Source organism: Pholcus phalangioides, unplaced genomic scaffold, assembly GCF_987345545.1.
Source record: "Pholcus phalangioides strain wild (caught in Gottingen) unplaced genomic scaffold, Ppha-v1.0 ptg000031l_1, whole genome shotgun sequence".
In the NCBI taxonomy this organism is placed as follows: domain Eukaryota; kingdom Metazoa; phylum Arthropoda; class Arachnida; order Araneae; family Pholcidae; genus Pholcus; species Pholcus phalangioides.
The window spans coordinates 5,782,183-5,797,647 of record NW_028301621.1 but is presented as its reverse complement, the minus strand read 5'-3'; the positions used below and the strand labels follow the sequence as shown (position 1 = coordinate 5,797,647).

At 36.4% G+C, this 15,465-nt stretch overlaps 1 protein-coding gene across 1 annotated transcript; it reads left to right on the top strand.

Annotated features, from left to right (window-relative positions):
• Positions 1–7,393: 7,393 nt before the first annotated feature.
• On the top strand, positions 7,394–9,264 carry Cdc45 (cell division cycle protein 45). Its single transcript, XM_089252890.1, has one exon. It carries the CDS (start codon positions 7,524–7,526, stop codon positions 9,165–9,167), a length of 1,644 nt encoding a protein of 547 aa, XP_089109016.1. The 5' UTR covers positions 7,394–7,523; the 3' UTR covers positions 9,168–9,264.
• The last annotated feature ends 6,201 nt before the right edge of the window (positions 9,265–15,465 follow it).

Here is a 15,465-nt window from a genome sequence, read left to right as displayed (position 1 = left end):
TTGAAAGAAAAAGAAAAGTCTATCTATGCCTATATGAATGGCGGACCCCCCCCCCCCCCAGTGTCAAAGGTGGAGTCGACTGAATCTAATGTATATATGAATTGACATCGTGCCCCCAGACTTCCAAGTCTATCTTCGCCTATGGATGGGGAGAGGGAAAGGTTTCCTTTTTTTTTTGTGCTTATGATCACAAGGCAGTGGGAAGGGCCTTGAATGATAATTACGATTGTAATTGAATGAAAATATAAATGGGAAATGATTTTTTGGTCAAATCGGAATTGAAGGAAATTGGATTTAGATTTAACTATGACGAAAACACTAGTTAATTACAGAGAAGAAAAACGTTTCATCCAATTGATTCCTTTCCCTTTGACAAAAAGGCATAATAAATAATGGAATAAGAATTTCTCGAAAAATCGTTAGGTATATACAGAGGTCAAGATTCTCTGAAATTTAGTCATAATTTTTTAAGGGCAACTGAGCAGGCTTATAATTTTTTTTTTCTTTTCGCTCAGCTCTTCAATATTAATTCGTCTAACATTATTGCCATCTATGGACAGACTGAAAAACATCGGAAAATGAAACTGATTATGGAACCGCTGCTGCCATCTAATGCTTATAAAAAAAATGAAATTCATGTCTAGTACCATTGTTGAGTAATAAATAGCAGTAAACCTTCATCAGAAACACATCATGGAGGAAACATATAGCACTATGAAGTCAAAGAAACTATAATAAGTCAAGACCGACCATATTATGTATTACCATTACTATGGAGGAATTCTTTCCTCCATAGTAATGAATTTCATTACTGTAAGTATACTTACAGCGTTTTCCCAAAAATACATCCTGAAAAAACGTAAGTGGGAAAACGGGAAATCTCGGTGAACATTAAAGTCGGTTTTTTTTCCTAGGAGCAGGTTTTTTGTGCTGCGTGCAACGTGAATCACCCAAAGCGACGCGCCGTCCACTCACTAAAAGAAAAGCAGGTTATACTACTCGCGACAGCGCTTTATTTACGTGATTGGAGGACTGCCTCTGAAGGAATCGAGTGCGCCCCGCGTTTCACCGATGTTTTCTTTATTTCTGTTGTTTTTTTTCCCTTGACTTCGAAACATCGAAGCCAGGTTTTTCTAGGAGGAGGTTACTACGGCTCGTGCAGCGTAAAAACGCTGATTGATCAAAAAACCTGAATTTCAGGCATTTAACCAATCAGCATTTTCACGCTGCACACGGCGCAGAATATCTACTCCTAGGAAAGCCAGGTTTTCCTAGAAATAGGTGTTTTGCGCCGCGTGGACCGAAGTGTATAATTTCGCGTCGGCAGCAACGTGTTACATAATCACGATACGCAAGCCGGGTTATCCTAGGAGCAGGTTATTTTCTGTGCCGCGTGCAACGTGAATCGCCCAGTGCGACACGCCGTCCACTCACTAATAAGAAAAGCAGTATGACTGTTCTCCTACAGAGCGCAATACTGCTCACAACGGCGCTTTTCGTCGGGCGTGATTAGCCGACTGCTTCTGGAGGAGTCAAATGGGTCGATGATGTTCTCTTCACTCTTGGGTGTTTTCTTTCCCTTCCCTTCAAACAGGGAGCATGCAGACGACAGAGTAGCTGATGCCAAGGCCATATACTTAGCCGCCCTGATCTGATGCGCCACGCTAGGAAAACATAAACGCGTAGCGTAATTATGTAACACGTTTCTGATGGCGCGAAATGGTCTTATTCGGTTCACGTGGCGCAAAAAGCCTATTCCTAGGAGTAAAATTTTTGCGCCGTGTGCAGCGTGAAAATGTTGATTGGTTAAAAGCCTGAAATTCAGGTATTTTGACCAATCAGCGTTTTCACCCTGCATGCGCTGTAGTAACCTGCTCCTAGAAAAACCTGACTTCAGCGTGATTATGCTGCAACGGCCCACTGATTGATGATTGCGTACTCTTTAATGTAACACGTTTCTGCAGACGTGAAATGGTCCGATTCGGCTTACGCGGCGCAAAAAACCTACTCCTAGAAAAACCCGGCTTATAGATATAATTTGTTGCATCGATGATAACCTGTATATCAGTAAAATCGTTATTAGGATCATTCCATCCGAGTCGGTCTGCAAACTCAACATGTGAGCCACCATGTTTATTCACATGGAAATTCGGACGGCTTTAACCAAGAGTTAAAAAAAATAGTCTACATCTTGAATTTGCTGCCATGTACAGATACCCCACCGGCCGCTGTAGTGGTCATAGTGACGGACTCGCAGGGGACCCGGGTTCGAGCCCCACCGTCATCACAGTGGTGGTCGGCTGAAGTTGGTTTTTTTTGTGGTTCCCAACTTCAAGGCGCAAATGCGAGCCGATCTCCCAGTTAAAAAGTCTCGCCACAGAGAGCAACAGTCCTACAAACAGTACAAATATTCAGTCACTACACATCACTCACTTCACTTCTGAGATATAGATGGCAGCACTGAAAAATCATACACAACACTAGATACGCACTCTGGGGTACACACACTTACACTTCCGACACAACTCACTAGGTAGTAAATTGCCTATGGCGATAGACCTGACTTGTCCTCGGTTTATAGAAGAAGAAAATACCCCACCGTCACCACAGTGGTGGTCGGCTGAAGTTGGTTTTCTGTGGTTCCCAACTTGAAGGCGCGAGCCGATCTCCCCTTTTAAAATGTCGCCAAAGACCTACAAACAGTACAAATGTAATTCAATCATAACTAGAGCCCGAATTTGGCATTTTTAGCATTAATCAAAGAATTTTCAGTGTAAGTGCATATTTTTGAAGGTTTATTTATAAGCTCACTCAATTTTTTTTTATTCTTCAATTAAATATTAACGTGAAGATCAGCATATGTCCAGAGAATTTGTTAGTGTATTAGTTGACATCCATGTGCGATCACGGATTCGAACCCAGACCAGCATAGTGAGAAACTAGTTCCCTAACCACTCGACTGTAGCAATACCTTCTAGAGCCGGATACCTTCTGCTCTAGAAGGTATTGGCTGTAGCCACTAGTTAGTCCCTTTCAAAGGGAACTAGCTATAATATTATAACATCGATTAATATTTTCATAACCGATTTCTCTTCCCGTACAGGTGAAATTTAGTGAATTAATACATATTTATAAAGTACTAGCTATAATACCCGGCGCTGCCCGGGTTTTCTTCAATGAGGCTTTTTTGGATCACGTGATATCTCCCTCTCTTTTTCTTGAGGGACATACAAACCGTGTCCAAGTTAACCAATATGGCGACCTGCGCGATTCATGAAATAAACAAATCTAGATTTACACAGAAACGTAGAAATAAATATATTTTTTTCTTTTTTTAAGGAGCGCTAGGTATTTCGATCCCGCCCCCCCCCCCCTCCCTGTCAACTGGATGGATAACTTCAAGTTATCCATCTGTCTGTTCCAGCTTCAAAAAATCCTTAGTTAAAGCTGTGGAATTTTTTCGATGCACTTTTCACGGGCTCATAACTAATTTTAAAATATCCTAACCCACATGAATTTATGCAAATAAATATCAAAAGAGACAATATGGAGACATTAATTTTCATACTTGAGAAGATATGAATGAAATCAATGATATTGCTCGAATATCCAACTCAAAAGTATAGGTTTGGCTAATTACTTCGTATTTAATCTCCAGGGCTTCGTATCTCCAAGTGAATTCAATATTTCAAAAATCGAGAATTCAATTTAATTTTTAAAATTATTGATGTGGCAGGAAACCCCCCCCCCCCCCACTAAATTTCCGTATTTATGCAGTTAAATCGGCAATTTTAATACTGATTTCTATGAGGATCACCCTTTTCCTGACCCTCAAAGCGATGATGGTGATTTTTTTTTTGAAATTTTTTCTGTATATCTTGTATTAACAAGTGGAGAGCGACATTCATGTCATAATTTTATATATATAGACTAGTTATAATACCCGGCTCTGCCCGGGTTTTCTTCAATGAGGCTGTTAGAAACACGTGATATCATCTCCCTCTTTCTTTGAGGGACATGCAAACCGTGTCTAAGTTAACCAATATGACGACTTCCTGTGCGACTCATGAAATAAACAAATCTAGATTTAAAGAAACATAGAAATAAATATATAATTTTCTTTCCTTTTTTAAGGGGCGCTATGTATTTCTATTGCCCCCCCCCCAAACTTCAAGTTAATTATCTGCCTGTTTCAGCTTTCAAAAATGCTTAATTAAAGCTGTGGAATTTTTTCGATGTACTTTTTATGGGCCCATAATTAATTTTAAAACAAACTAAACTGTATGAATTGATGCAGTTGAATATCAGAAGATAATACGGAGACATTAATTTTTCATGCTTAAGAAGATATAAATAAAAAGTTGAAATCAATGTTATTACATGAATACCCAACTCAAAAGTAGGTCCGGCTAATTACTTCATATTCAATCTCCTGGGCTTAGTATAACTCTAAGCAAACACAATATTTCAGAAATCGGGAATTCTATACAATTTTTAAAATTATTGATGTGGCGGAAAACCCCACCAAATTTCAGCATTTCTACAGTAAAATCTGCAATTTTAACAGTGATTTCTACGAGGATCACCCTTTTCCTGACCCTCAAAGCGATGCTGATGATGATTATGACGTCTATTCAAAAAGCCTCACTACTGAGAGTATTGAAATGTAACTGTATTGAATAGTAGTATTGTGTAGTATTGAAAGTATTGGCAAACCATTATAAAGGCATAAACTAACTACTACTACAGGATACCACTACTACAGGAAAACTACTAACAGGATTAAAGAAGTGACAAACCATTGTAAAGGCATATACACGTCTGAAACGCATTGCTGGGGAACCACGGTAACCAAAGTAAACGTTCGGAAAGTGATTCCCAAGTAGCACAAAGATATAGATCTATATCGTAAAATTTCAGTTTCCAATATAGATCTATATCGGGCCACGATATCGTTCTGGCTAAAAAAGGCATAGTCGGAGATAAATAAATCTATATCGTGAATGTGATATATTCAAATAATTCAAATTTTGGACGATAGATGGCGCCCTTTCGAAAGAAATTTATAAAAAAAAAACGTAATTTGGAGTTAGGTGGGTTTTGAACCCATGTAACCTGAACTCTTCCCATCTCTAACCCCGTATCTTACCAACCCACCAGTACAGCACTGGTTACTAGTTGTTATTATAACAATCAAATTTATTCATTTTCATGTATGCACAAAAGTTACAAAATAGAAATTGTGAGACATATTTATCATTTTGAGGCAGATAATTGAAAAATTATATATAACACAAGAAACAAATTAATGTATTGTGTAGTATATTAATTATTTAAAATTATTAATTTATGCTAATAAAACAAAAAATGAAAAACACACAACAAAAACAAGAGCAATTTTTTTTTAATTAAAAAATATGTGAAATTATAAAGTGGCAATTAAAGTTACGGTGGATAAGTTCTCGCTCCTCCTAAAATACCAACATCTACGATGTAAAACATACACAGTAAGGATTCAATTATAACTCGATCACGAAATGATTTTGATATATCAACATAATCAATCCTATTAAAATCAAAATTTCATATAAAAATTATTCATTCAAACGTTTTTAATTTCAATTCAAACAAAAAATTGTACGCTCGACTTTAAATTTTCTCCAAATTTTTATTTGAAGGCCATATTTTTATTTAAAGGCACACAATATGTTGATATATCAGCATATTGTGTATCTGATATATATATCTTTGTCAGGTTCACGATATCGATGTATGTCATGTTCAGGATATAGAGCTATGTCTTCTTTGATAGATCTATATCAGGTCTATATCAAGAATCTGATATAGATCTTTGTCAGGTGCACGATATAGATCTATGTTTTTCAAACTATATTAAAATAATTTATTGTCCCAAGTTGCTGTCCTTCAAAGTATAGATTATTCACATGGAATCAACTACATATTCGGCTGAAAAATTAAAGACTTGATCAATTAACATCATAAATAATTTGCACCATATAAGACGAGATCGTTCTATATCATAGTTATGACATCTGATATTCCTCTGACATTTCGATATGTAACAATATGGTCCAAATATTGTACTATATCGTTGTGCTACTGGGGTTGTTGAGGCCCGAAAACAATTGTTGCCTTACAGTTTTTTGCCCATTTGGGGCACTTACCCTGCTCTGACGAAAATTTAAAGTAGCCTATCGTTTAAGTCGGGTCCCATTTGGTATATATGCAAAATTTGGCGACGATCGATCTAAAATTGTAGATTTGTATAGAGAACACACACACAGACAGACAGAAAATCAATTTTATATATATACATAGATTTTACGAATATTAACCGTTTTATTATAAGGCTATTTCTGGAGATATGTCAAAGTGTTTATATATATATATATATATGAGGGGATATTTTTTTGTGTAAATGCACGAAGACATAGAAGATGCATTTTAAAAACGTGTTTTTTAGTGCATATTTCCTCATTTTTTCTACATATTTCGGAATTTTTGACTTTTTCAAGATTTCTAGTGCATATTCTGGGGTGTTTAAAGCAAATTTTGGGATTTTTAGTGTATATTTTGGCATTTTTAAGTGCACATTTTGGTATTTTAGGTGCACTATTTACATTTTTAAGTGCATATTTTTGCATTTTTAAGTGAATATTTTTGCATTTTGAAGTGCATATTTTTGCATTTTGAAGTGCATATTTTTGCATTTTGAAGTGCATATTTTTGCATTTTGAAGTGCATATTTTTGCATTTTGAAGTGCATATTTTTGCATTTTGAAGTGCATATTTTTAGAGCATATTTTAACACTTTTTAGCGCATATAATCCGGGCTCTAATCATAACACATCACACTTCACTTCTGAACCATATATTTCAGACTGAAAAATCAAACACAACAGTACATATCATTCAAGACTGTTAGGTACACACACCCAGTTACACTTCCGGCACAACTCACTAGGTGGTAAATTGCCCATAGATGGTGATAGACCTGGGTCGTGCCAAAGCCTCCTAGATACTTGTTTGTGCTCGGTTTGAAAGAAAAAAAGAAAGTTTAGAAATTGAATTAGTCAAGTTTTTTTCGTTTTCCTCTTTAATAATAGATGACAGGAATGCTCATTACTTATTAATGAAGTTCTCAAGTTCTTGGATAGATGGCAGCAAAAGCTAAGACTCAAATACGGGAAAGCAGGTGTGATTGCCAATAAAATTTAATTTGAATTATCTCTATCATAGATTTAATTTGAAATGGTTTATTAAAAATAAATGGGAGATTTTTGTGAAAAAAAGTTGAAACAATACAATAGTCCCGTAATTTATTAGTCATATGGTCACCAGTAAGTGATGAAACCAAACGTCACAGCTGTTGCCTGTTTCTTCAAATTGCGCGGGAACAAGTTGGCGCTTTTCGATTTGTTTGCATGCATGAAGTAGCCGATGTTAAGTTTGTGAAGCTACTTTTTGTGTGTATTATACTGAGTGGATTTTAGTTTTCCGTAATGATAATCTACAATCCCAAGGTGGAATTTTACGACGTGATAGTGGACGAGCGCGTCCTGTTGCTCGTCGGCCTGGACGTTGATGCGCTATGCGCCAGCAGGATCCTCCAGTGCCTGTTTCACTGCGACAACGTCCTTTACACGATGATTCCTGTGAACAGCAAGACCGATCTTTCCAGCATTTTCCAGCAGTACAGGGATCAGTCCAAGTTCGTCGTGATGGTGAATTGCGGCGCCACAGTCGATTTGGTCGATCTGCTGCAGCCCGAAGAAGGGATCGTATTTTTCGTCTGTGATTCTCACCGCCCGGTGGACATTTGTAATGTTTACAGTGACAGCCAGGTGCGGGTGCTCATGAAATCCGAAGAGACCGAGCACCTTCCTTTGTACGATCAGATTTTCACGGAATCGAGTGACGAGGAAGAGGAAGAAGTGACTGAAGAATCCATAATGAAACGCAGGGAGAGAAGATTGTGGAAAGAGAATAGACAGAAAATCCTCTTTGATTACACTCAGTACAGTTACTATGAGTTATCGACGGCATTGATAATGTTTGACCTAGCTTGGAAATTGTCGCGAGATACGAATGAATTGCTGTGGTGGGCTATCGTTGGTCTCACCGATCAATATTATCGGGGCAAGATTCAACGTGAGAAATATGTTCTGAGCGCCGCCTCTCTTCAGAGTCATGTTGTGCGACATAACCACAGGGATGCCAGTGCCACCAATAATGATAACAACAGTTCCTTAAGATTGTCTTTTGAAAAAGAACTTAATCTTGTTCTTTATCGCCACTGGTCGATTTTGGAGAGCATAACTCACACAAGGTATACTGCTTGTAAATTCAGACTTTGGACTGTTAAAGGAATCAAGAAGTTGCACGAATTTCTGGCTGAGATTGGGATTCCCCTGCCTCAGTGCCGACAGAAATTCACTGCGATGGACTCTATATATCGTTCAAATATTGCTTCTTGGATAGAAGATATATCGGAGAAATATAAATTAGACCAAATAGTGTATGGTTCTTTTACTTGTCAGTTGGGTTTTAAAGGTAAATTCTGTGCTGCTGATATTGTTCTTGCATTGAATGCGATCTTGGAATCACCAAGCGAGGAACGAACATTTGCGGATAACTTTCTGGATGCTTTCGAAACGCTGAGTGCATGTAAAGCATCTTCTCTATATCGCGGTATAGATCTTGCAAAGTCGCAGCTATCAGCTATTTTTTGTCAAGTACAGTCGTTAATTAATATGAACCATGTGTTGAGTGCAGGATCATTTTTGTATTCTGTGATTGAAGAGCATACTTCCAATGTTCGTTGCTTTGGTTATCCCCAGTGTCTTGCCATGCTGGCGCATTTCATTCTCCAAGCTCACATGTGCAAATCTAGAAGCCAAAGATCTCGTTCTTTGCCTCTCGTGCTGATGGCATTGGACGCTGTCAAACCTGGTTACTTTCTGGTAGTGGGTATACCACCGTTGTCTGAAGAGTCTGTTAAGAACTTCTTTGGGAAAGCATTTGAACAAGCTGCCCAACGTTCTAATGTGGTATTTTCTCACGACATTTTTGATTCATCCTTCATACATATTAGTGAAAATGACAAGAGCAAGTTTTTTGATGCTCTTATCAGTATTTTAAGTTAATATAAGACTTATTTTATATGTGATTCTGTTTGTTGTGTGTGTTTTTTAAAAATTGTGTACATAATCTGATATGCTCAATAAAGTAACATTTTCATGCTTCCATGTTACAGATCCAAATTTTTTCCCTGGATAGTCATGCATGCTACTTCCCATGAGTATCTGTAGAAGGTATTCTCAAAGAATAAGTAAAAATTGGTTTGTAGAATTCTTGAGCATTTGTACAAAAAAAAAATTGAACACACAAAGCTGTACTATTTGGTGGTCATCGATGATTTCCTCTTACACCTCTTGCTTGAAAATGGCTTAAACTTGATGATTAGGGGATTTGCAGGGCTCCCACTCGTCCTACTTTTCGGTAAAATGTCCTACTTTCTCGGTTTTGTTCTACTTTTTTACCAAATCCTATCCACAAAATTTGTGTAATTGATTTTAATTGAGCAGAAAATTATTGATATATTACAAATGTTGGAGAATGCAATTAATGATTCTGCCAAAGCAGAAATTTTATCATTTTTAAGGTTATTTGGGGGGGGGGAGGTGTATGTGGACCATTTGGTTGATTAATTTTTCATTTGCTTAGTTTGAGGGTTCAACAAGTATAGTAGTCATTAAAAACTTCTGTCTGGATAGAAAAATAATTTTGTATTTATTACTTCATGGTCTTGGACAGTAACTTTCATCATTCAAAATTATGGTGCAAATAATTGGAACCAATAATATGGAAACAACAGTTTGCATTTCAAAGCAGTTGGATACATAGGCCTATTCTAGGTTTGGTGATTCTGACGCTACCCAATAGCATTCAGTTGTCTTCTGTATTTTTAAGGCATGAAGAGGCATAAACAATATTTACAATGCTCAGCAAAGAGCTAGAAATGGAAGTGCTTCATTTCTCTAAAATGATTACACTGGCATTGAACAGTAAAATGTGAACAAAACAGTAAAATTTAAAAAATGATGAACGCAGTAAAACTATCTGGTTCACCTTGCCTTATTTACATCGGATCTTGTAATTTACACATTTTGCTTCCGAAAGCAGTCTCGAAGGTGCCTCATTCTTAACAAAGGTACGTCTTCGAAATTTTCTGTGTCTTGTCGAAGAGAGTTGACAAGCTCTTTTTGGCCAAAAATTGGTTTTGTAAACAAGTCATTTGTCATTTTGTTTTGGCTTGACTGAAATAGTGCTAGAGAAAAAAAAGTTAATTCAAAATTAATTTTTTTTTTAAATTTTTTTTGAAAAAAAATTTTTTTTTTTTAGGAATTTTATTCCATTATGCTATGATTATGTTGTCTAAGGGGGTTACCCTCCCCCACCCTACTTTTTAGTCCTGCATTTTTCTCATTTTTTGAGTGGGAGCCCTGGATTTGTTAAGCCGTGGTTTTCTGGTGGTATTCTCAGTACAAGAGACAGAGGTGGACATTCACCTCCGTTTCAGGAGCTGTATCCACTTATGGCCAGAAATGACGGATGAGGAGATACTGCAACCACCTCTGAAGACAATGAGCTGGAAGTGTGGAGAAATTATAGTAGCTGAAATAGGTTTAAGCTAGATGAAAAATTCCTTTAGCAAAAAAGCTAAAATGGGGAAAAAAAAGCTTTGGCAAAATGCAGACATGCGGACATTGGCTTAAAGCTTGTTAGTAGAGATGAATGTTCAGCTTTGCCATGGGGGGGGGGGGGGTACCCTCTAGGACAACATAATCATAGTGCAATAAATAATAAACACCAGGGTTGGTAAAAAAACCGGGTATTTTTTGGTTTAAACCGGTTTTTTGTTTTAAATAGTATTAACATTAAAAACAATAAAATTTCTGAAAAATCATTCAAACTTCTAATAATTAAACTAAAATGTTTATTTATGTAATTAACACTATTCCCATATTTAATTAATCAATAAATATTTCTTGCATCTTAACAAAAACCACTTTTGCAATTTAATTATTTTTTGCTTAACTCAATGGATTACTTTGTGTTTGAAAATTCTTTTAATGTTATTATCAATCATATAATATAAAGATGTTTTTTCTCCAGTTACTTTCAGTATGCTTAATTAGGAAGCTATTTTGCAAAAACTATAATAAAAATTAGGTGAATATAATGTATTTAATGAAGCATAAATAATGCAGATTAATTACTGACGATTTACGATATACACGGTGATTATAACTAAGGTTCTGATTTCAGAACACTAAAAAAGAACGATTGTCAGAATGAATTGAAGATTGACATGAATATTCCTGAAAAAATTCAATTTTATTGGGTAAAGGAGAAAAAAATACTTAAAAATGTAAAATTAATGACATCCAACACGTGGGAAATTTGCTCGCAGAATGGAAACGATAGCCAGTCATGGCAAAAATATAACTTAATTATAGCATTGCATGATTTCATAATTCATGGAAACATCACAAAAAAAACAGTAGTTGAACAAATAACTATAACTTACTCAAGAAATGTTAAATATGTTGTCCACCGTGTTCTGGCTATGAGGTGAAAGCACAAAAATTCTTGTTCAACAACAGATCAGAGTATGACGGTCATGATGTGGATGTGCTTGCAATTCACCTTTATTAAACCAAACGGGCCCGCACGCTAATATTCCTGAGGTACTGCTAACATATAAGGGATGTACTGGAGATTGCAATTCACCAAAGTTTGCGATCTGACCACTGTTAATAACATTTTGAGGTACCTCCCACAGCCAGAAGTTACAAGGGTGAAGTTGCATCCTGTTATTGTCAAAATGGGTCTCCAGCAGCTGCTTTGCTGGTATTGCAATGTGCATATTGATAGAAGTTCTATCCACACACTCATGCTGTGGAAGTGCCGAAATGATGTGGTTGCACAAAATAGATTGTACTGCTGGCCAAGTACTGCATCATCCACTTGCACTTTTTTTCTTTTGCAAAAGAAGCTTCCATTGCTTCAGGAGTATCCATGCAAATTTTCAAGCCATTCTGACCAGTACTTATTATATAGTTTTGGAATCAAAACCCCTTAATTATATAATCACCCTGTATATAGCTGATTATTTTTCATAAATCTCACTACTACACAGTAGAACCTTGATTAACTGCGCTTAATCATGAAAGTATAAAAAAAAATACTGAATATTAAGAGTGGGAGATTTAAAGTAAGAGATGTGCTACTTCTTATGGAAATGAAAATGTCTCCAAGGTGATGTAACTACTAGTGTGTACACTGGTTTTTGTCCTTTAGGGACAGCTGGTGTCTTTATTGGATTATAAGACCACCTGTGTGCCCCTAGCGTGATGGTCTTACTACTGTTGCTGCTTCTTTGTGAAGGGGAAAAAGAAATCCTTGTGAGATAATACACCATTACATTTAGATATGTGATGTAATCCTTATTCATGAATTTGCTAAAGATAGAATACAAATACAACGCCACAACAGGCAAAATACCCAACAAGATGGCTGAGAATATCAGAATTTAGCCAAAGGTTAGAAAATGTGGTAAGAATGAGAAATTTTGGCTTTTGTACACAACTTTAAATAACTAAGATACTTCATATGAAAAAAATATATATATTCAGGCCACTTTTATGAGACTTTTTGAAAAAAACCACTTATAAAATCTTATGTCATTTAAAGATGTACCCCAAGAATAAAAAATGTGGTAAAAATGAAAAATTTTGGCCAATAATGAACCAATATGATATTTTTCAACGAAAAAATGATGTTTAGGCCACTTTTATTGGATTTTTTGAAAAAAAAAAAACATGTTTAAACTGAAAACACTGAAATTTTTTTTTTTTAATTTTAATAGAAAGTTTATTAAATACAGCACCTCATTGGCACTGGAACCTAGAAGACTCAGGCCCCTTCCCCTGAAGCAACTTTCTGAGGTCTCAGAATCCCTTAATAATTCATGGATATTCAATGCAAGCCCAACCTGCTTATGCCCTTGTGGGCTGTATATACAGACATCTTGCAACCCTAGACCCCATATATCTTCTTGTTTTGTTCTAAGCGTGATTCTACTTGGTTCTGTTAACCATAGACCCCCATCCCCCGCTTGCTTCGTATCAGAGCTCTTACAGCACCTATGATGAAACATTATTTCTGACACAAGTTCCGTGAGCTCGACCATGCACTATGCAAATGAAGCCAGATCCAGGCCTTTCGTGAAAAACCTGTCCAATCCACCATTTTGAACCACTCAAAAACCTATTTTAACCCACAGAATGAGGTGGTTTTGATGGAAAACAGGTTTTTGGTCGTCGAGGAGAGCAGCAGGTTTCAACACGGCTCTACAGATTGTGCACAGGCAAAACAGATCGGTTCCGAGTTTGTCTTCTTTCGAACTCTCTCACGTGCGCATACGAATTCATCATTATGGTAAAGATAGATGAATTTAAAAAATAATTAAAACACTGCAAGAAACTCCAAGACCCGGTTTTTTAAAAATCTGATTTCCGTAGTATTGAGAATGTCTTCCTAAGCTTTGTAATTTATTGCAGTCACTGTAGAAACTACGGACAGTCCATAGCAGCTGGCAACTCTGAAAATGCTAATGATTGATGGATGGATGTCTACCCATTTCGTACATCCTGTACGCATTTTTTGCGAAAGTGGCTTCTACTTCTTTCATATTCTAAAATTTTCTTTTACATTTTACGAAAAATGCGACTGTAGCTTAAACCCTGAGCTGAAACCGCAGTAATTTACTACTATTTTACTGCACTCTAACTCTGGTCATATCACTATTCATTAATTTCCTATCAATGGAGTTAGGTGGGAAATGAAGGCACCATTTATCGATAGTGGCTCCAGTTTCGCTTGGTAAAGAACTTGTTGTCTATACACCCTAACAGCAACTTTCATGGTGGAAGACTAGCATCTTACCACCCCAATAATTTACTAGTGTCAGAGGTGATCAGATTTTCTTGCCTGCTGCAGGGCCATCTTAAGAGCATCATGAGCCCTGGGCCAAGTGATGCTTTTAAAGCCCTACCTCGAACATTTCAACCACTTTTAATTTTTGTGAGGCCCATGCGCTAAGACAGCAGGCCCTCTTACACTGCATGTCTAACGCAGTACAGAGCTTGACAAATCTTGTCAGGTGGTAATGGAATATAAAAAATTTTGATTAGTGCTTAAAGTTCTATGTGTGATCATTGGATAGAAGTCGGAGGCTTACACAAAATTTTCTAAATTTATATCAGCATATCTGTCGACTTGGGTCGGTCACAAAGCCCTAAAAAAGTTTAATATGCCATTTTGGACCTATTTTATTTTAAATTCTTGTCTCCTAAGAAACAGAGTTGCCAAAAACCAGGGTTTTTCTGAATATGCTGTTTGCAATGTACATATTAAGTAAAATATAAAAATAGTTTGTATATATCTAATTAGATTTTATATACTTAGTAATTGATATTCTAATATGGTAATTAAATTTTAATATCAAATTAGTACTAGGGAGATTGAGCTACTTTTAAAATGTTAAATCTTAATTTCTTTAAAACATTTGAGCTTTTCTGTACTTTGCATACATTGACAACATCGTCTTCTCCCATTTAAAAAAATCCTTGTATTCAACTGTATATATATATATATATTATATATATGGTAATTTCTTAAAAAAAATTGTTTTGCTAAAGATTATATGGGGGGGGGGGGAGGTTCAGGCTAACAAATGATTTTTAGCAAAAAAAAACCAGTGAGCTTTTGTAGGTGGGCTTGTACTTCATACAGTGAATACCATTTATAACGAGAGATAGATGGCTTTTTCTCAGCCCGAGATATTAAGGAAACAGTTATTTTCCGGATATTATGCTGAGGTGAACTCGGAAGGAAAAGCACCTCGCGCCAAAGTGGGTGAAATAAGGAAGGCAGGGTCATGTTTCCAGTGGTGTAGATGGTAGTATGCTTGCCTGGTATGTAAGAGGGCCTGGGTTCGAGTCCTGGTGGAGACGTGATGACTTTTCTTTCCGAGTTCACCTCAGCATAATATCCGGAAAATAACTGTTTCCTTGACACCATTTATAACGTTTTTCAAAAAACCATTTTGAAAAAAAAATGTAAGCAGGAAAAGGCTATAAACTGGGAATGTTAATGAGAATTTGTTGGAGTCGTGGGACCATGAAAATAAGTTTTATTGAGTGGGAAAGTGTTCTAAGTGGAAACGTTATAAGCGGGATCCACTCTTTGTACATGTTTTAGAATAAAACTCCTGTATAATGATAGTAAACGGACCGGTGAATCTTACTGTTATAGACAAAATATATTAACACTATGAAAATAGGTGAGTATCGTTGTACAGGGTATTGTTACATC